This window comes from Lampetra planeri, chromosome 26, assembly GCF_965212315.1.
Source record: "Lampetra planeri chromosome 26, kcLamPlan1.2.h2, whole genome shotgun sequence".
Lineage (NCBI taxonomy): Eukaryota > Metazoa > Chordata > Hyperoartia > Petromyzontiformes > Petromyzontidae > Lampetra > Lampetra planeri.
In genome coordinates, this window is record NC_136132.1 from 10,807,392 (window position 1) to 10,828,014 (window position 20,623).

The window sequence follows — 20,623 nt, forward strand, 5'->3', positions numbered from 1 at the left end:
ATAATACTATAAAAATGGACACGATGCAAAATACATACGAGAAGACACATATAAGACAATCATATTCTGTATGTTACCAGGTAAGGCCCACTCACCTATGTAGCTCTTTTACTGGTAGGAACCTCCTGGTTACACCAGCCCACAGGGGATTATTGTGTCCGTCGTGCAGGGAGGGGCTGGGTGGAGGGGAGGGGCTGGGTGGGGAGGGTGGGACTGGGTGGGGAGGGTGGGGCTGTGTGGGGGGTGGGGCTGGGTGGGGAGGGGCTGGTCACCCCGTGGTGCCCTTATAAAACTCAAGGTTCAACCTACTCACGCCGGCTTGTGCCCGCCCTCACAGTCGGGCATATTTGCGGAATACACCACGCCGCCGTTGACCCTGGCCATTGACCGAGCAACCCAACGTTCCTACCAGCTCCCTCCGCAGCAGGAAAGTGTTTCATAGCGACTTGGCCACAAATGATAGCTCAGCGAAGTGGCTTAACGTGTGGAAACTTACAGCAGCCAAAAACGCATGATGTTGATTCTCGAGGATTCTGGAAACATGAACCCCAAACTGCAGTGGTTCATAGACTCGTTTGGCTAACGGTGAATCGCTCAATTTGTGGCTAAATTTCAGTTCCGAGAGTTAAAACAAATATATCAGTTCGACTGTCACGCAGACGAGCATTAACTACGCAGAGTGGGAGCGGATGTGTGCTGCTCTCTGCTGTGCGTGGGGCAGAGCGCCACTTGAAAGAGGGCATCTGAAGAGGCAGCTCTGGGATATCCGCTTCTGAGGGTCGTTTCTCTCTCTGCGAGACACGCGGACGGACTTATCTCCTGCTAAATCAGATTAAAAAATACGAAAATTATTTCAAAATGTGAGGGCAAGTCCATCCACTTCTAGGTTTCTGAAGTGTTCATGACCGTGTCGAGTTTGTCAAATGTCCTCCGATAAGGCCACTGTGCTCCCGTTGAACAACTCTTGCGTCACAACTGCCATTCACCACCCAATGTGGCGGTGAAGTCACTAACGGCGCTTGTGCCAGGCTAGGTGCACCTCGTCGTTACAAAGACACTCCCCGAGACACAACGGACCAATGAAATTGTATTTATTTGCATATTCTCATTCAAAAAAGTTACGCTAATCGATTTCACGTTGGAAAAAAGTGGAAATGCACTTCGAGACGTCTCCCCCATGGCGATTCGGACGCCATGGCCCTGAAATGAATGCCCCATTAGTGGACCCAGGACGAATTCGATCTCAAACCGAACAGAGCGGTGCGATGGATGTGCACTCTCTCTCACTGGCTCGCTCGCTCTCAGCATCACTACTCACTCACCGACTCGCTCACCCAATCTGCACACCTGCTCATTCGCAGACTCACTCACGGACTGACTCACCGACTCGCTCGCTCTCTCTCTCCCTACACGCTCACCGACTCAATCTCTCACTCAACACTGGCGCGAGCAAAGGTGGTCCTCTTCAATGTATACAATAACACAAGCAGAGGTCTCGCCACCACTATGACACGGACACGATCCTCCCGGTCGAGCAGCACGTGCTGCTAGTGCAGTGTTTAGCGCAGGCCACTAAAAATCACCCAATCGTCCGAGTATAGATTCCCGGCACCGGCTAGCATCAGTGGGAAATGATACCTGAACCGACTCTGGGCCTCCCCTAGAGTGACTCGGCCTAAAATTAGTATCTGCTATGTGTGGGCATGGTCCTGACCACCCCACCCCCCGTTGTTGCGGTGCTCCAGCCTTAACAGCGTGCCCATGTCCCACTGTTCTGTCGAGCCTAGACACGCAGTTGCATTTGTAAGATAAATAAAAAATTATATTGCATTGCAATCGTTGCTCACCAACAGCATCTTGTGTTTGTGGATTTGTATGTGTAGGCGCATATGTGTGTGTGTGTGCTGCGTGCGTATGTGGGCAGCGGTGTAGTGGTTAGCACACACTGGCGACCCGAGTTAGATTCCCGCTCACGGCTAACATCGGTGATGAATATCTGAACCTGGTCCTGGACGTCCCCTAAGGTCGACTCAGCCTTAAATGAGTACCTGGTATGGTGAGTAAACATCAGCAATGGGTAGACAAAAACGGCCGACCGGGCGTGTTGCTGACCACCCACCCCTTTGTGTGCCGGGTTGGTCTGCACAGGTGCTTGCTAACAACACTTTTCCCAAAAATCTGTTAAGGCTATATTGGAGGCATTTTTCTCTGTGTGTGCACGTGTGGTGAGTACTCTATATGTGTGCGTGTACATGTGTCTGCGTGCGCGTGTGCCTGCCTGTGCGTGTGTCTGCGTGCATGCGTGCATGTATGTATGTGTGCATGTATGTATGTGTGCATCATCACAGCCCAATACTCTTTCAACAAATCCTGACAGTGCAGCAGCAGCTGCTGATTGGGCGTTTACGAAACGGAATCTTGAGAAACGCGCGCTGCTACAATCAGTCCCATTCGGCGCCAATTCGTCGCTCACGGATGGAACTCAGAGCACATTCCAAAGCGGTACACTCACACGCAATCTCCCGGCGGTACAACACGACATGACCACGACGCCTAACCACTAAACCGCACCCCACCACCACCACCGCGACGATGAGAAGTGGCGCCACACGGCACCGCACACAGCGGCCGCCTCACCCCACCCCCTGCCCCTGGCGGCGGCCTACAGCTTGGCCTTGCTCTGGAAGAAGCCTGCGATGGCGGCCATGCAGTCTTCGGACTGCCAGCGCTCGATGAGCCGCTGGCACTCGCGCAAGTTGGCAGCATGTAGCGCCTCTCGCTCCGCGTCGCGTGACAGCTGCTTGGAGAACGCCAGGGACTGTGCGCGCACACGTGACGACACATCGTTAGTTTGCCTGCTCTTAACTCCCTCCAGCACCTCCGAATAGCACGGTTGGCTACGTACGGTGCGAATGAAGTTCAACGTACGTATGTGCCCTGCGACGCGACCTCGTTACGCAGAGCGGCGCAAATGGCCGTCATCGCACGTCACACAGTTGGAGCATCGCTCGTACGGAGTAATACAATTTTTATCCAAACAACAAAAACTAACTATTTTTACTGTACCAGTCAAATACTTTCATGCATGTTGATTCGAAATGTGGAGGGAAAAACCGGAGGACCCGGAGAAAATCTACGTGACCACAGGGAGAACATGCAAACTCCAAATATACAGCAGGCGTTATGGTCAGGATTGAACCCACAACCTCCTGCATACCAGTCGAGGTAGTTAACACCTCGCCACCATGGTGCAGCCCTTTGTGCATCTCACTACCGGATGGTTATACACGTGGGAATAAATCAGAGCACCAGCAAAATACCCACACGTGCAAGGGGGCAACACTCTATCCCATATAGATGAAACAGGTGGCGTGCACATTTTCTGTGCTGTCATCTCCTGGCGAGCCAAGTATGGCTCCACCTCGACACCAACAGGGAAGGGAGTTTCGCAACATCTCTGCAGCAATTCACTAGCCCTCGCTGCCTTCAGTGCTGGGTTACAGGCAGCCACGATGTGCACAGCCACCACCACATAGTTAAGTGTTCTCAGAAGGACGAATAGATGGACAAAAAATGTTGTGGGCAGATCAATAAGCAGCTGTCAGCTTCGTAAAATGACAAACAACAGGGATGTACAAAAAAGAGTCGAGTGCCATTTAAGATGTTGCTGTGTTTACTGACAGCCGTCAACATTTTTTGTCGCTGCTTTTGATTCTAGCACCAGGAAAGACTCGCTGAGTCTTCAGACTCTCTTTCAGGAGGGTCCTGCCAAGTTTTTGCAGCAGTGGGCGGCAATGTTTGCTGCGTGCGATCCAAAGCGAGTAATTTTCAGGTCATTATTTTTCAGCACTGGGATGCTTTTGGGCCAATTCCCGTTACAGTAAAAAGTACCGTGTTTTTTTTTGCCATTATAGGAAATCTGAGAACCCACTGTGCCCAAACTGAGCAATTTGCGCAAAACAATAGAAACGACGGAACAACGATGGAACCATGCACCTTCTTGGGCAGCTTGGCCAACGTTTCCAAGCGAGCCCACACCTCCCGCTGGAAGCTGTTTTCGGGGTAGACTTCGGTGACAAGGCCCAGGTCGCACGCCTGCTGGGACGTCAGCCTCTTGTTGAAGAGAAGCATCTCGGTGGCCTGGGAGATCGTGAGGACAGGGTGCGCGTGAGACGGACGGACAGAGGGGGATGAGCAGGAGAATGTGCGCATGTAGCATGCACGTAAATTTTACGTGTGGATGTGTGTTGTTTATATGCGTTGTCAGTCTGTGAATGTCCGAAACACCTGGAATTCTATCGGCTCAAGGAGACTCACACAAAGACCAGTAAACTCACCCAGAGACCCACAGACTCAGTGGAGACACATTGGGCATGTTTCTCTGCTAATGCCCCAAAACACCTGGAATCCCATCGCTTGACGCATCGTTTCGTTACCCCTTTTGTCCAAATCACAATTTGATGCCGAGCTGTCTATGCTTCTTGATAACCTCACATGCAATTACCATTTGACCTATACTAGGGATGTATGTGGGTGGTCCAGGTGGTGCTGATGGGTAGGAGGAGGAGCTGGCTAGCGGCTTGCGCGCTCGCGTGATATTGGCGATGCTGGTGATGTGCCAAGCCTCTGGAGGCAGGAGGCCGAGTGGCATTGGAACGGGCAGCGAGCGCCAGGACGCCAGGGTACGGCATGGCGGAGCTCACCTTGGCGGCGCCCATGAGCTTGGGGAAGATGTAGGAGGAGCAGCCTTCGGGGCTCTGACCCAGCTGGCTGAACGGGGTGTGGAACGTCGCCTTCAAGGGAGACAGAGCGAGCACCGTGAGCACACACCGAGATACTAAAGAGCTATTAAACAATTTTTATTTTACCAGGTAAGGCCCACTGAGCTATGTAGCTCGTTTTTCAGAAGCCACCTGGGTATCACAAATGATAGCGTAACTAAGTGGTGGCTTATCGTGTGGATCGAACCCACTACCTCCTGTATACCAGGCGATGGAGATAACACCTCACCACCGGTGGCGCCTCCATTCATCGTGCATGCAAATCGTACGCAAACGTTCCCATGAGGCTCATGGTCAAAAGAATCAAGAGTACAATCGAGGTAGGCCAAATAATACGGAAAATATAGACGGAAAACAGAAAAAAAAAAGACTTGCAGATCAAAACAGTACTGACACAAAAAACAATGTGTATGTGTGTGTGTCTGTGTGAGCACGTCTTTCTGTGGGGAGTGGTAGTGTAGCGGTTAGCGCACTTCACCACGAACCCAGCGACCCAAGTTTGATTCCTGCTCACGGCCGACACTAGTGAAGATTATTTGAATTGGTCCTGGGCCTCCGCTAGGTCGACTAGGCCTCAAATAAGTACCTGGTGCGGTGTGTAAACATCGCCACTGGGGAGACAGGCGGCCGGGCGTGGTACTGGCCACCCACTCCCTCGTGAGCCATGCCAACCTTCTTTGGTGCTCGCTAACAGCACCTGCCTCAACAGTCTGTTAAGGCTACACGGGGGATCTTTGTCTTTGCATGTATTTGTACAGGAGAATGGTGGCGCAGCGGTTAGTGCGACGCGTTGCAAACCTGGCGACCCGAGTTCAGTTCCCGCTCACGAGCAATATCAGTGGCGAATATCTGAACTGGTCCTGGGCCACCCCATAGGTCGACTCATAGACTTAAACGAGTACCCAGTGCTGTGTGTAAAAACATCAGCAACGGGGAGACAAAGGCGGTCAGGGCGGCCATGGCCTTGGCCATTCACGCCCACGTGTGTGTGCCGAGCCGACCTTCAATAATGCCTGCTACAACAGTGCTTGCCACAACAGTCTGTTAGAGGGGGTTTTGCCCGGGGGATCCCTTGTGATGTAGACATGCATGTGGGTGGGTGGCCGACCCTGCTGCTGGCGTAGACGGCGTCGTAGAGGCCGAGCAGCGTCACCGACACGCCGACCGCCGGGCCGTTCACCACCGCCACCAGTGGCTTGGGGAATTCGATGAAGGACGACACAAACCTACTGCTCGCGCAGAGGTGAACAGCCATTGTTACCAACGCCAATCAAACGCCCCCATCACCGTCGTCCGTCGCGCGCCCCCCCCCCCCATCACCATCATCCATCACCCATCATCATCGCCAATCACCAGCGTCTATCCTCACTGCTGCCCTTTACCACCGATAACTACTCACCACTATAGTGCATAAACAGCACTGACCATCATCGTCACTACTTGTCACCCGCCACCACCACCAATCACGACCACCGCCACTCATCACCACCATCGCCACTGACCACCATTGCCCATCACCACTGGCATTTATCAATAACCATCAGCACCCAACAACAGCACCACCTTTGACCACCACTGCCACCCCCTCACCCACTCCCCCCGGCTCACCGCAGCAGCTCGGCGGCGTCGAGCGCCATCTGTTTGATGCCGCTGGGCGGGATGTTGGTGAAGTTGCTGAGGTCGTTGCCGCTGCAGAAGTAATCGCCGGCGCCTGGGGCAAGCGGTGCATGCGTGCCGGTGAACACACACACTTGCGCGTATGCGCTCGCTCACACTCTCGCCGGTGTTCACATATACACACTGGTGCAGGTGCACACATGGCTAAAGTGTTTCATTCACGGTGCTATGAGTCTGGTAACCCGAGAGCAACTCCCAGCCACGGCTATCTGACCCCTCCCCACCACTTCACTAAGCAACATTGACCAGCGTGAAGTACGGTCAAACAAACCTCGTGACCTCATTGCTGTGTGGAGGCCTTCATCCAGCAGTGGATTGACAAAAAGGGCTGCAAACGAATGCTGATGTACAACATTGGAACAAGCATATCTATATGTAGATGCGATGGCGTTTGGAGAATCTCACCTGTGATAACGGCAAACGCGGACTCGTCTTTCCCAGCCTCCTCCAACGCCTTCATGATCTCTTCGTACATCTGGGAGGCGACACGGGTACTCAAGGACCATCGCAACATATCGCACCTCTCACGCGTCGGCACTTGCAAACCGCACATCCTCCGTGACGATGGTATGCACGTCTTAAGTCAGATGGCGGCAGGCGTTCCCAGTGAGCTACTGGGCCATTCTTTTAACGGCGAGTCAGCCGGGAGATAGCGGTGGCAGCAAAGCGCTGCGGAGGCGATATGTTAACTCCCTTGCCTGGTATGCAGGAGGTCGTGGGTTCGATCCCAAACCTGACACCTGCTGTATATTTGGAGTTTGCGTGTTCTCTCTCCCCGTGGTGGTGTAGATTTTAATCCTGGCTCTTTCCCCTCCACATTTAGAATCAACGTGCGTATATAGTATTTGGCTGCTGTAAATTTACACATGATAGGCCACTAAGTTAAGCTGTAATTTGTGGTCAGGTCACTTCTGAAAAAGAGCTATATAGCTCAGTGGGCCTTATCTGGTAAAATAGAAACATTGTTAAGTTTAGAGTTGGGTTTGCGGGCGTCACCGTGATGTTGATGGCGTTCTTCTTGTCAGGCCGGTTCAGCGTGATCACCGTCATGTTGTTCTCACGCTTCAGCTGCAGGGTCTGGTAAGCTGTGGCGCCGGGCTCCGTCGACGGAGCAGCAGGAGCCTCGGCCGCCACCAGCGAGTCGATGAGCTGCACGTATTTCAGTCGAGCCTCCTCCTGCCGGGGTTCAACGATCGGGGCGGGGGGGTGGTGTTGTCATCACGAGCAATCGTGACTAGAGATACGGCTCATGCGGTCAGTCGCTGGGGATCAAACCGAGCTGAGACCTCAATCTGTAAATTAAAACGAATAATAGCTCAACAAAGTGGATTATCGTGTGGAAATTTATTGCAGCCACGCAAACTCCAAATATACAGGCGTCAGGGTTCTGGATCAAACCCACGACCTCCTGTATACCAGGCGAGGTCGTTAACATCTCACCACCGTGGTGCCCTCTAACCCAGGATCTCAATATACATACAAAGGTGGTTGGGTGATTCATGGGGTAAATCGTTGGAGACCAAATCGGGTTGAGACACCTCAATCCGTATTGCAACAACTGGAGAGATGCGGTAGAGCTGGCCGTGACGATCTCTGGACCTTGACCTGGCATTGAGGTTGCCATGTGCGACTCGCCATACCCCCAACTAAGAAAGTTAAAGTGAGAGGTGGTCCAAGGCCAGGTCAGAGATGGTCAACGGGCAACGGCTGAGATCTTGGGTTAGAGTGAAGGATTCAGCCCTCCTCGACGTAGCTGGGTCTCTTCAAATGTAGAGAGCCGATGGTCTCAGCCCGTTTACCAATTATCCACGCGCAAAAAAATACGTCGCGTTAAATTCCATTTACACTTAAAATTGGCTCAATCCAGCTCTGAGAATAACACGAAAATATATCCATTTGATTGTCATGCCGCGAACATGTCCACTACAAAGCTGTCAAAATCTGAGAGTTTGATTACCATATAAGAACTCAATTACAAGGTCAATCTGGTGAAGATGGCCTTAGAATGGAAAGATAACACGAGCACATGCGCTCTAAATGTTGGGATAATGATTTTATGTTTGAAATAGTTGCCCTCCTTTATGCCGGGGCAATTCAGAACTTGCATCATCTCGAAGATTTTTATAGGGCACCCTCAGTGGAAGCTATCTCTGTGCGGCACCTGGACTGCAAGTGGGCATTCGTCTGCCAGTAGGGGGCAATGATTCGGGTATTTTTCGAATTGGCAAATTTGGGCTAAAGAGTTATTATGTTTCTTTTCGCACGGAAGCCTCACTGACTCATAACTCTTTCAGGTGGGTCCTTAAAAGTGTTTTCAGTCGGGGCGTGGCGATTGCTGTGTATATTCCAAATGGGTAATTCGCGGCGCAGGCCCCACCCCATCATCACCTCCCCCGCCCACGGCCACTCGGTGTCGGCCATCACCCCGCCCATGATTTAAGTGTCGTTAGTTTCAAGTCTGAACATCTTTCATCGTGCACTCTTCACAAGTCGGGTCCACCACGAATGCACGCTGGATCACACGTGGTAAGCTCTTGGGAATAATGGTTTTTTAAGTCTTGCGAAATTGGCTCGGACTCTGATGGATCCCGAACATCTGTCTAACGGCTTCCATCTTACCGGTAATTGGTATTTTTCAAGTCACCCTGTGCTTGGAGATACGGCGAGCAAATTACACAGGGGATCTTTAACGTAGACCTCGAAGCAGACAAGGGCGTATCTTTACGGTTAACAAATCGGCGGTAATGACCAGGATGGCCTGCTGGCATTTGAACCGGCGAACCACCTGGGCCACATCATCAGCCCGTAGCCTCCCGGAACCGACACGCGGCAGTTACCTTGCTCAGAGGTCCCAGGTTCTTCCACGCCTCCCACTTCATTTTGTTGACAAAGTCCAGCATTCCGGGTTTGGGGGTGTTGCAAGACCCCTGCGTGGACTGAACGGACACAGCAGGGCACATCAAGACCCACCGCCAACGCTCAACCACAGCGCCAAACCGACAGCTCAAAATAGAAATCGCCACCGACGCCGCTTCTACACCTCCCCCGCACCCAAAAATAACATTTGGCGGCTGGCTCAGGCTGCCTCCAACGCCATGGAAATTCCATCCGGACCCAGCAGGGGGAAAACGTGCTGATAACGATTTCTGTCAGCAAGCGGCGCTGCAGGAAGCAGCTTACGGGGAGGCCGGCGGAAACACGACTGACCACTTCCGTTACAACGCCACCTTGCAGCAGGAAACAAAGATCCCCGTATAGCCTCAACAGACTGTTGGGGCAAGTGCTGTTAGCGAGCACCTATGATGGCCGGCACGGCACACGAGCAGGTGGGTGGCCAGCACCTCGCCCAACCGCCTTTGTCTCCCCAGTGACGACGTTTACACACCGCACCAGGTACAGCAGGATACACACACACGCGCACATAAGTACGGTGCTTTTGTAAAAAAATAAAATTATGAGAGGGGGTGGGGTTGAGCCTTTGGTAGGGGGGATTTTTTGTCCCCCGGGACTGCTGCACCTGTACTCATGTCCATCTCTCTATCTTTCTATATCGCTCTTCATGTCACAGTCGACCTCTCCTCCTCCCCGCGTCTCTAGAGACCGTCTACTCTGTACACCTCCGCACAGGGGTGTTTTCCCTCTGGCCGGCTGCTGTATACCTCGGTGTGTGGTGGTGGTGATTGGGGTTGTGTAGCGGTTAACGCTACGCTGCGTTACGAACCCAGCGACCCGACTTCGATTCTCGCTCACGGCCAACACCAGTGACGATTATCCGGACCGGTCCTGGGCCTCCCCTAGGTCGACTCAGCCTCAAATGAGTACCTGGTGTGATGTGTAAAACCATCGCCACTGGGGAGCCAAATGCGGTCGGGCGTGGTGCTGGCTACTCACCTCCTCGTGTGCCATGCTGCCCTTCATAAGTGCTATTTGCTAACAGCACTTGCTCCAACAGCATGTTAAGGCTATATGGAGGATCTTTGTCTTTGGTGGAAGTGGTGGTGGTGATTGGGGTTGGGGAGGTAATGGTGGGGGGGGTGGTGGTGATTGGGGTTGTGGTGGTAGTGATTGGGATTGTGGTGGTAGTGGTGATTGGGTTGTGGCGGTGGTGATGGTGGTGATTAAGGTTGTAGTAGCGATGGTGGTGATTGAGGTTGTAGTAGTGATGGTGGTGATTGATGTTGTAGTAGTGATGGTGATTGGGGTTGTGGTGATGGTGGCGGTGGTATGGAGGGGGGCGGTAGTTGGTGGGGGTAGTTGGTGGGGGTGCGTGTACCACCTGCTTGAAGAGTGCGTAGATCAGGAGCTTTGCCTCATTTCCTGGGTCCGACGTCAGCTGTCCCAGCCGCTGCTTCGCCGTCTCAAACTCGGCCTCACTCGCCACAGGACGCATGGCCACGGCGGAGCTGCGGAGGCCGGCACGAGGAATGTCTCTCCACGGCACTGTCCTGCACGGCGGCGACGACCAAGCGGACGAACACGTGGTCAAGACGACGCGACGTCGCACCGCTCCGAGCTCCGGAGTGCGAACTCTGAACAACTTCTGAAGACGGCCGCAGTAGTGCGTGGCGAAAGCCCGAGAGAAGATATGCTCAGCAAGAAATACCACACTCGGATCATGAGTGGCAGCGAAAACCTACACGTTGAATCCTCCTGAGGGACAATGCCGCCGACGCCGCCGAGCGGTATGGCTGGCGTTTATGCTGTGAACTCTGTACCACTTTGCCAATCATCACTGGTCAGTGGTAACGGTGCAGCGGGTGAATGATTGACCTGCTGTTGTTTTTCCTCGTGGTGCTGAACTGAACTCTAAAAGTGACGCGAGTCTGGATCGCCAAGCTCGTCCCTTAAACAGGAACGACTCTGGAGGAGTCCTTGGCGCCATCGTCTTTCCACCGTGATATGCGAACCAGGAGCTCATTCTTGTGCTACTTTTGGCTCTTTAGTTAAAAGCGAAACGACGGATAAACATCTTCTACTAAATCAATAGTATGGCGAGTGCGATGAAAACCAGCACTTTTCAATCAACAAGTAGAATTATGATGGTGTGCTGTGCTGGACTACGCCCCAAATGTCTATACTCACGACTTCACCAACCTGCACTGACCAGTACGGTGAAATATGGCCAAAAAACCTTGATGACCCGTATGGCTTTGGGAGGCCCTCATCCAGTAGTTTATTGACAAAAAGATTAACCTGTAAAAACAAAGTTTTTCACTATAAATCCTTTATATGTGTTGCATCGGTTTTATTTTATTATTCATTTCTGTTTTTCTTTTGCTTTCGATTGGTTTACATTACATTCCATGACAGGAGGACCTTGCTGTGTTTTCAGTTTCTTACAAAGAGCAAGACAATAAATTACAGTACGTGTTCAATGGGCCACAAACCAGCCCACATTGGTCTTCGAAACGGGCGGCTAGAGTCCTCTCGTCCTCTGGCTTGAGATGGCTGCCACCTATGGGTCAGATGATTGCCTGCCACCATTAAGCAATTGGTAATTAAATATAAAAAAAATGTTCCTAAAAAGTGTAAAATTTTGGAAATTTTTTTCACGAAAATAAATTGCCACGCACAACGAGTCTGTGTGCAAAATGTCAGCTCGATTGGATCACGGGAAATGGGTTAAAAAACGACCGAAAGATTTGCACGGTCGTAAGCGCGCAAGCAAGTGAACTTAATATAAAGGATTTAAAAAGGGGCCGTCTGTACATGTGCACCGCAATGAAGATCATGCCAACGTCGACAGCATTGTGATGATGATGATGAGGGTTTGAAAACAATTGTAATGCTGTTACTGTCCGCCAAATAGGTTCGAGAGAGTAACCAGGCAGGCCGTAGCCAGCCGGCAATCCTATTTTGGGTTGGAGTGGCAGTAGTGTGTCTATGTTGAACTTCTTTCGAACCGTATGTAGCCAAATGTGCCAATCAGAGGTGCGGGGTAAAGAACAACAAACTAAATACAAAAATAAGTTCTCCAGCAATGAGTTTGTGATCAAAATAATAAAAGTGCACAACTCCAGTGGCTTCCTAATATCGGAAGAGCGTTTCCAGATGGCCACAGAAGCGTAACTGAAAGCGCGCGATGCTGCGGTGACTGTCTGTCCGATGGCCAGCCAAAATCCTCTGCTGTGAGGATGAACAGGAGTTCGCATGTTGATTTATATGCTCCTTGACAAGATCAGCAAGGTATTGTGGTTCATTTGTGGCAAGAGCTTTAAAAGTGGCGGCGCTGATTGCATTAAAAGTTGCTACTCACTCTCCCGTCCAGGTCACGCCTTCTCGTGAGACTCAACTCCTGCCGACGAGACAGCGTGTCGAATCCAATCCAGAGTTTGCGCGAGTTTGAACCAATGCCACTTGAAATTATGGGCTCCAATATGGCCGCGTGGCAAACTTATCTGATGGAATGTGTAAAAGAAAAATGCCCAAGTGAGATTATATATACATGGCTGTGCAGTGCACGTATGCAACTCGCAAACAACTATACCACCCCCGACCCGCCTCTCTCTCTGGTGGTGACTTTGGCTGAGGTTGTGGTAACGCTGGGTGAAGGTCAACGGGTGTGTGGATTTCTTGGGCTTCACAGCCAAATGTCCAATCGCCTGCAGGAAAGCTGTTTAAATCCCAGGACCCATCCACCGACTTGTTGACCTGTGATGGTTCTAGACTACTGTGTGTGGTTTAGATGTTAGGGTTCTCTTCTTCTTTCGTATGGCTGATGTACTACTATTTTTTTTTATCAGAGAAGGCCCACTGACCTATACAACTCTTTGTCAGAAGCGACCTTGCCACAAATGATAGCTCAACGAAGTGGCTTATCATGTGGAAATGTATAGCATCCAAATACTCTAAGCGCATGTTTATAAATGGTGAGGGAAAACCTGGAGGACCTGGAGAAAAATCCACGTGGCCACGGGGAGAACGTGCAAACTCCAAATATACAGGCATCAGGGTCGGGATCGAACCCACGACCTCCTGTATACCAGGAGAGGGAGATAAAATCTCGCCACTACGGCATCCTTGTTGCGCCGCATGTAGATGCATGTAGATGCGGAGCAACAACTGCAACTTCACATTCAGGTGGTCAAGCCAGACAACCGCGTCAGGAGCAGCGGAGTGTGTCGCCGTGATGTTTCCTTCGTATTTGCGGATCGTACATTGGATGTGAGGGTTAGGGCTGTGTGTCGAGACCACTGATGCAACCTCCTCCACCTCCCCATCCTCATCTCTCCTGACCCCGTGCTCTCACTTCTACGATCCGTTTCCACCCTCTTCCATTTTCTTCTGTCTTCCCCCACCCATTCCCTTGTTTTTGTTTCCATTCACTATACAGGATCCTTGTGACTCTTACTTCCCTTTCCCGTGGGGCAGGTGTCATGGGTAAAGCGTTGCTCGTGTCCGTGAAATATTGTGGGCGCTATGACTCGCATTATTATTCTTATTGCAGCATTAGCATGTACCTAGAACAGCTATTGAAGATGGCCCAGGTTCAAAGTAATACAACAAAGAGGTGGGTGGATGGGTGGGAGTCGGAGTGCTCTTGGCAATGTAACTCTGTACACCTCTACGCAACTCCATGGCACTCCACATAATTCTAAAAGGTTGACTATGTACGGTGCGAAAGAAGTTCAACATACATGCGTATTGCTCTGTGTGACTCTACGTAACTGCAATGTTGTGTAACTGCCGCCAATGCCGGCGGTCTTGGGCTGTGGATGTCCTTGTAGCAGAGCTGCGAAGCTCATCTGGAGGGGGGGGGCCTTGCCAGCAGAGCCCTTGAGACTGTGCAGAAACGTACCCTTGGGCAGTAAACGTCGCTGGAAGAGACGAAGATCGGTTGGAGGGTCAAGCCTCACAACGGAGTGGCAGACCAGACGTCCACCACACGGGGAGATGGAGCAATGAAATCGGCTCGTTATGACGAGATGGACTGTCGCGTGGCGAGACTGTGAGATGAGTTGAGCGATCTTGGGGGGGGGGTCGTCATCTAGCAGTGGATAGATTATGGCCGATAATGATGAAGGCGAGGGCTTTGTGTGGTTTAGTGGTCGTTAAAGAGGTAAAGTGTCGCAGTTAGCGTGCTGCACAAACAATCCAGCGACCCGAATTCCATTTCCGCTCACGGCCAACACCACTGACGATTATCTGAACCAGTCCTGGGCCTGCCTTAGGGTCGACTCAGCCTAAAATGAGTTCCCGGTGCAGTGTGGTGTAAACATCGCCACTGGGGAGACAAAGGCGACCGGGCGTGGTGCTGGCCACCCACCCCCTCGTGTGCCGTGCCGGCATTCATAGGTGCTACTCGCCAACAGCACTTGCCCCAACAGTGTGTTAAAGGTTACACGGGGGGTCTTTTGGTCGTCCTCTGGTCTAACACCGTTTTGAGACGAGGCTCAAAAGAAAGCTGTCTCTGGTGTGGACCAATCAATTTTAAGGACAATGCATATATTATCAGAGTACGTTTGTTGTTTGCATTCTGACAAGTATTGTGGTTAATGCAGACATGATTCCTTGTAAAAAGTTTCAGTTTGGTGTTTTAACATCTTAACACCTGTTTTGTTGCCAGAAAAAAGGGGAAAAAACTATTCTCATATTTTGGTGCCGGCAAAGGAGGTCCCTACGTTGTTACAGAGTTAGGCTGACCGCTGGCGATGCACTTGTCAAATCATCCCTGGTGCGCGAAACCCACAGCACTTGCGATTATCCCGTAACCTCCTGCCGGGCGCCTTCACCACCGCACGTGACTTAAAGGTGCACCTAGCCTGGCACAAGCGCGTTATGACGTCGCTAAGAGAGTTAACGCTGCAATCTATATGGGCAACCACCACCACCATGTATACAATAGGTTGCTGCCGGGCTACGTGGGAGGGCAGAGCAGTCAAAACTCCTTCCCCCGCACCTCCGATTCGCACAGTTGGCTACCATTCCTGTCAACCCCTTGTCAGTGCCCTACCTTACTACAGACCAATTCAGACCTTACCGGTCACCCCGTGGCCCTTATAAATCTACAAAGTACCATCACAAGGGAGAAACACAAACAAATAGACACTTAATTTGTGCTGCCCGCATTGAACCTAAAAAACTCAATTTCCCTGCACAAGAATACAGGGTAAGCCGTATGGGTTGACCGCTTTGGAGCTACGTACGGTGCAAAAGAAGTTCAACAACAACAGTGTACGTACTGCCCGGCGTGGCGAAATATGGTGAAGACAACCACAGCCCCACCACGACCCGCACGGTGTGGAAAGAACTTCGTTAATCCATCCAGCAGTAGATTCAGCGCGGTACAGTGCACGCGTACAGTGCGTTGTAGGGGGGTAACGAGACCCGGCTTCAGTTCACCCACTTGGCTCAAACCCTTTGCGAACTTTGATTTGCGTGTAAATAACTTTTTTTCGTGTTTATACATTTCTCTTTCATAAACGACGGCGATAATTACAACTCTGACGGAGCGTTTTCCGAAACGTCTCGGCCCGCAGCCGCCAAATCGCCGAATTCGCCGTCACCGACCTGAACGAAGCACGGAGCAGAAGCCCACCCAGCCGAGTCACAGACGCCATGGCAAAGTGATGTCCGACCCGCGAGATGACGTCATGTAGCCGCCTCGGAAGTGTTGGTTACGTGACGTCACGTAAACCACCGCGGCCGCGGAGGTGACATGCGGTCACGCGCGAGGATGGAAGTGTGACGTGACGTCATGCGACGAGGGCGGGGGGATGCGGTGACGTCAGGAGTAGGCAGGAGAGCTTCTTAGGATCCTAAAATGTCTTCTTGGTTCTTTCGGTAAAGTCACGTAGAAGGGAAGTAATAAAATAATAAAAATAAAACATAAAATTATTCTCAAGATTCTGTCGTCTTCAGACTCTGTCGCCTCGACGGACCTGGTTTTCACCTGATGACGACTGCTTGCGTTGTGGCCGAAACGTGAGAATAATTTTACTGGTAGGAACGAAGTGGACCAGACCACCAATAGATTATATCGTCCGTCCGTCCGACCGTTTGTCCGTCCGTCCGACAAGATGGCCGCCCGCTCCCCCTGCGCGTGTGCGTGTGTGTTTGCGTGCGTGCGTGTGTGTGCGTGTGTATGCGCGTGTGTGTGCGTGTCTGTGTGTGCGTGTGTGCGTGCGTGTGTGTATATGTGTGACTGTGTGCGTGTGTGTGCGTGCGTGTGTGCGTGTCCGGCCCACTCGAGCGGCGTGATGAATGGGCGCTATTGGGCTTCGGATCGTTATTCACGGCGAACTGGAAGCGTAGCAACACAACTTCATTACGTGTGCGTGTGCGTGCGTGCATGTATGTGTGTGTGCGTGCGGTGTGTGTGCGTGTGTACGTTTATGCGCGTGTGTGCGCGTGTGCGTGTGTGTGCGGTCGATATCCCTATACCGGTATTAGTATTATTCCTACCAGCCCACCCCGCAGGGTCCTGTTATTATGTTTTATTTTTATTATTTTATTACTTCCCTTCTACGTGACTTTACCGAAAGAACCAAGAAGATGAATCCCTGCAGTCACGAAAGCTTTAAATCAAAATCGTAAAATGTATTTAAATTGCAGGAATCCGATGAGCTGTGAAAATCTTTCTTTTTCACAGATGTGAGTAATTGTTTATAACCGAATAGAAAAACAAGCTTTTAATATGTGTAAAGTTGAATTTGCATCAGGCACCAGGGTATAAATAATTACTGTCTCCAACTCTTATGATCTCTCTCTTTGTGCTATGAAGAAGGGCCATTGCATGAAACGTCGCCTCTTGCATAGTTTTCCTATGAAGACCATAAAGTGTTATTGATTCTGATTCTATTGACGAACGTCTTTACATTGCAGGAATCCGATGAGCTATGAAGATAATCTTTTCACAGATGTAGTTTACTGTTTATAACCGAATAAAAAACAAGTATTATTTGGGTCTTTCGGTAAAGTCACGTAGATATAACAATAAAATAATAAAAATGAAGTGAATAAAAAGAATACAAATATCACGACGTTTCGATTGCAACACAAGCAATTGCCATCAGGTGAAAAAAGAGGGGGAAAAGCTGCTGATGCAGGCTGTTTAAAAGATTTGAAATGGGTGTAGCCCAAGGGTCATAAACCTAAAAACTTTACCGAAAGACCCAAAGAATATTAATTCCTGCAGTCACGAAAGCTTTAAGTAAAAAAAACAAGCTTTTAATATAATGTGTAACGTTAAATTCGCATCAGGCACTATGGTATAAATAAGTGCTGTCTCCAACTCTTATGATCTCTCTCTTTGTGCTATTTTAGTGTTGAAGGACAGACTTCTAAACTTCTTTATGGCACACACTGTTAATTATCTTAATACACAATCCCTATCACACTAAGGGGTATATGGTCCCCTCACCCGTTACCCTCAGAAGGTACAGCCTCCGGACCTTGCAGGCTATCTAATCTCCCTGCTATCCCAGCGTCCTCTGGCTGGACCTAGGGGATCTCTCCCCGACCACTGGTTACTGAGCCCTAGCCCTGATAGGGGCTGGAGGGCTTGGTCCAGGGTCCTAGACGTCTTCAGCCGACTTGGGTCTTCGTGTAGCAGAACTCCTCCAGAGCTCTCAGCGCTCTGGCTTTTATACCTGTTCGTGGCCGGGTTGTCCAATCCCCGGCCACCTTGTGGGACCCTCTGATTGGTCCTTCCCAATCTGGCGTTTGGATCCTACCTCACCCCATTTGACCCTGACCGTTTGATTGAGCGGGAAACCCTTGTTTACGATCCGCTCTCTCACAGTTTGCGAACAGCGAGTAGTTAACACCACTACACTATGAAGGGCAATTGCCTGAAACGTCGCCTCTTGCATAGTTTCCCTTTAAAGGCCATACAGTGTTATTGATTCTGATTCTATTTATGAGCATCTTTAACACCGTGTGCTGTGACGTCATGTTGTCGATAGGGGTTGACACAAATCTGTGGGTTTGTTGACGTCACGCTTTTGTTTGACACATTTTGACCAATACAATACAGTAAATGTATTTTTTACAGGCGCATTGTTAAACACCATTTAAATTAATTCTAGATTTGAAGCTTTCGTGACTGCAAGGAATCATATTCTTAGGTTTTTTCGGTAAAGTCACGTAGGTAAAACATCAAAATTAATGAAAATAAAATAAAACAAAAAATCACGACGTTTCGGAGGCAACACAAGTCTCCGTCATCAGGTGGGACCGTCACAGCCGAATTAGCTGCATCACTTGTGTTGCCTCCGAAACGTCGTGATTTTTTGTTTTATTTTATTTTCATTAATTTTGATGTTTTACCTACGTGACTTTACCGAAAAAACCTAAGAATACCATTTAAATTCAATGTTTTTTTAAAAGAGTTATCAAGCTATCTGTCGATGCTGCTGCGTTGGCAGCGGTGCATACAATGAAGGAAGACATTCTACAAGGACACTGGCCTTAATGGGGGGAAAAATATAAAACTGTAATCTTACCTATGAACGTCATTTTTTGTCTGTCTGTCCGTTTCTCTGTCTGTCTGTAGATACACACTTGCGAAGGATTTGGCTCACAAACCGTGGGGTGAATGTATAAAAAAGTGGCCAGGTACCATGCCGTAAGCCCCATGGTGAGCCAGCACTATTCTGTTTCCCCATCCATCAACTTTAAAGTAGTTAAAGTAACAATTTAGTGCAATTTATTATTATTTAATTATTTCATCGTACAGCACTAAAGCTGCCCGAGGGTTGCCCCGAGCAACGCACACGTGTCATCGGTAGAGGGGCTGGGATTTCTAATTTGCGTTCAAAATGCAAAACAAATACACACGACGCTGAGGTAAATTCATCAAAGTATCATGTCCTCTTCTCCCCCCACCCCAATGTGTGCACTTACTATTTTCGGGTCGGTAGATACTAATATTATAGGGCTTAGTATTATTGTAGCGCGGGCGAGGGGATGGTGGGGGGATGGGTAGCGGCCCAGCTCCCAGCCTGCCAAGGTGCCACCTCGGCCGGCTGGGCAATCTAGGCAAGGCCAGGGGCTCTGTACGGGACTAGGCTTCACCAAGGCACTCTGTCAGGTTAGTAGTTTGTGCTATAGAGTCGATATATACTGATATAGAGTCAGCATGTACTACTGTAGTGATAGAAGGTACCACCACAGTCAATATGTACTGCTGTAGTCATAGCAGGCACCACCACAGTATGAACTGCTGTAATCATAGCAGGTACCACTACAGTATGCACTGCTGTAATTATAGCAGGTACCACCAGTCAGTATGCATTGCTGTAACCACAGTATGCACTGCTGTAGTGATAGCAGGTACCACTACAATTGGTATGCACTGCTGTAGTCATAGCAGGTACCACCACAGTCGTTATGCACTGCTATAGTGAAAGCAGGTACCACCACAGTCGGTATGCACTGCTGTAGTGATAGCAGGTAACACCAAAGTCGGTACGCACTGCTGTAGTGAAAGCAGGCACCACCGCAGTCGGTATGCACTGCTGTAGTAATAGCAGGAACCACCACAGTCGGTATGCACTGCTGTAGTTACAAGCAGGTACCACCAAAGTCGTTATGCGCTGCTGTAGTGAAAGCAGGTACCACCAAAGTCGGTATGCACTGCTGTAGTCATAGCAGGTACCACCGGAGTCAGTATGCACTAAAGGCCGACTGAATTTCGGTTTCGGTTTTGGTTTCGGCGCCGAAAGTTGGCAAATGGCCACTTTCGCCATACTTTCGGTTTCGGCCAAAAGTAAATTTTTAACTTTCGGTTTACTTTCTAGATTTGAAGTTTTCGTGACTGCAAGGATCCATACTTTTGCCTCTTTCGGTAAAGTCACGTAGGTAAAGAAAAAAAAAACATTAAATCACGACATTTCGATTGCAACACAAGCAATCATCATCAGATGTGAACACCACAGCAAGAAAATTTATACTAAAGTGGGAGAGATGCCAGGAGGCTATATAAGTCAAAAAGGGGGGGGGGGGGTTGGGAGGGGAAATGGTGGGGCAGGGGGGAAAGGGAGCGAGGGGAGCAGTGCTGCTAATTTGCTTTGGGTGCCCTCATTGGTTTTAGCTGCAGTCGTAGCGGCTGCGTCGCTCTCTTTCTCCCTCCCCGCGCATCTCTAGCTCACTCGGTCTCTCGCTTCTGGCTCCGCCTACTTCCCCTCCTACCCACCCAGTTTCACATTCCCAGTCCCTGGCGT

General features: G+C 50.3%; 1 protein-coding gene across 5 annotated transcripts; it reads right to left on the reverse strand.

Annotated features, from left to right (window-relative positions):
• Positions 1-1,074: 1,074 nt before the first annotated feature.
• On the reverse strand, positions 1,075-16,088 carry LOC144727735 (enoyl-CoA delta isomerase 2-like). Of its 5 annotated transcripts, none has more exons than XM_078606787.1 (11): positions 15,969-16,057; positions 14,127-14,275; positions 10,735-10,903; positions 9,296-9,394; positions 7,455-7,634; positions 6,864-6,933; positions 6,390-6,492; positions 5,890-6,010; positions 4,704-4,793; positions 3,997-4,140; positions 1,075-2,818 (listed from the first exon to the last, which is right to left on the reverse strand). In XM_078606787.1, the coding sequence occupies exons 2-11, from the start codon at positions 14,201-14,203 to the stop codon at positions 2,663-2,665; spliced, it is 1,209 nt and encodes a 402-aa protein (XP_078462913.1). In that variant the 5' UTR covers positions 14,204-14,275; positions 15,969-16,057; the 3' UTR covers positions 1,075-2,662. The 5 variants fall into 5 exon arrangements, with proteins under 5 accessions (XP_078462913.1, XP_078462915.1, XP_078462916.1 ...); XM_078606789.1 differs by lacking the exon at positions 14,127-14,275 and adding an exon at positions 12,715-12,856 and having other exon boundaries at positions 15,969-16,056; XM_078606790.1 differs by lacking the exon at positions 15,969-16,057 and adding an exon at positions 12,715-12,856 and having other exon boundaries at positions 14,127-14,144.
• Positions 16,089-20,623: the final 4,535 nt, after the last annotated feature.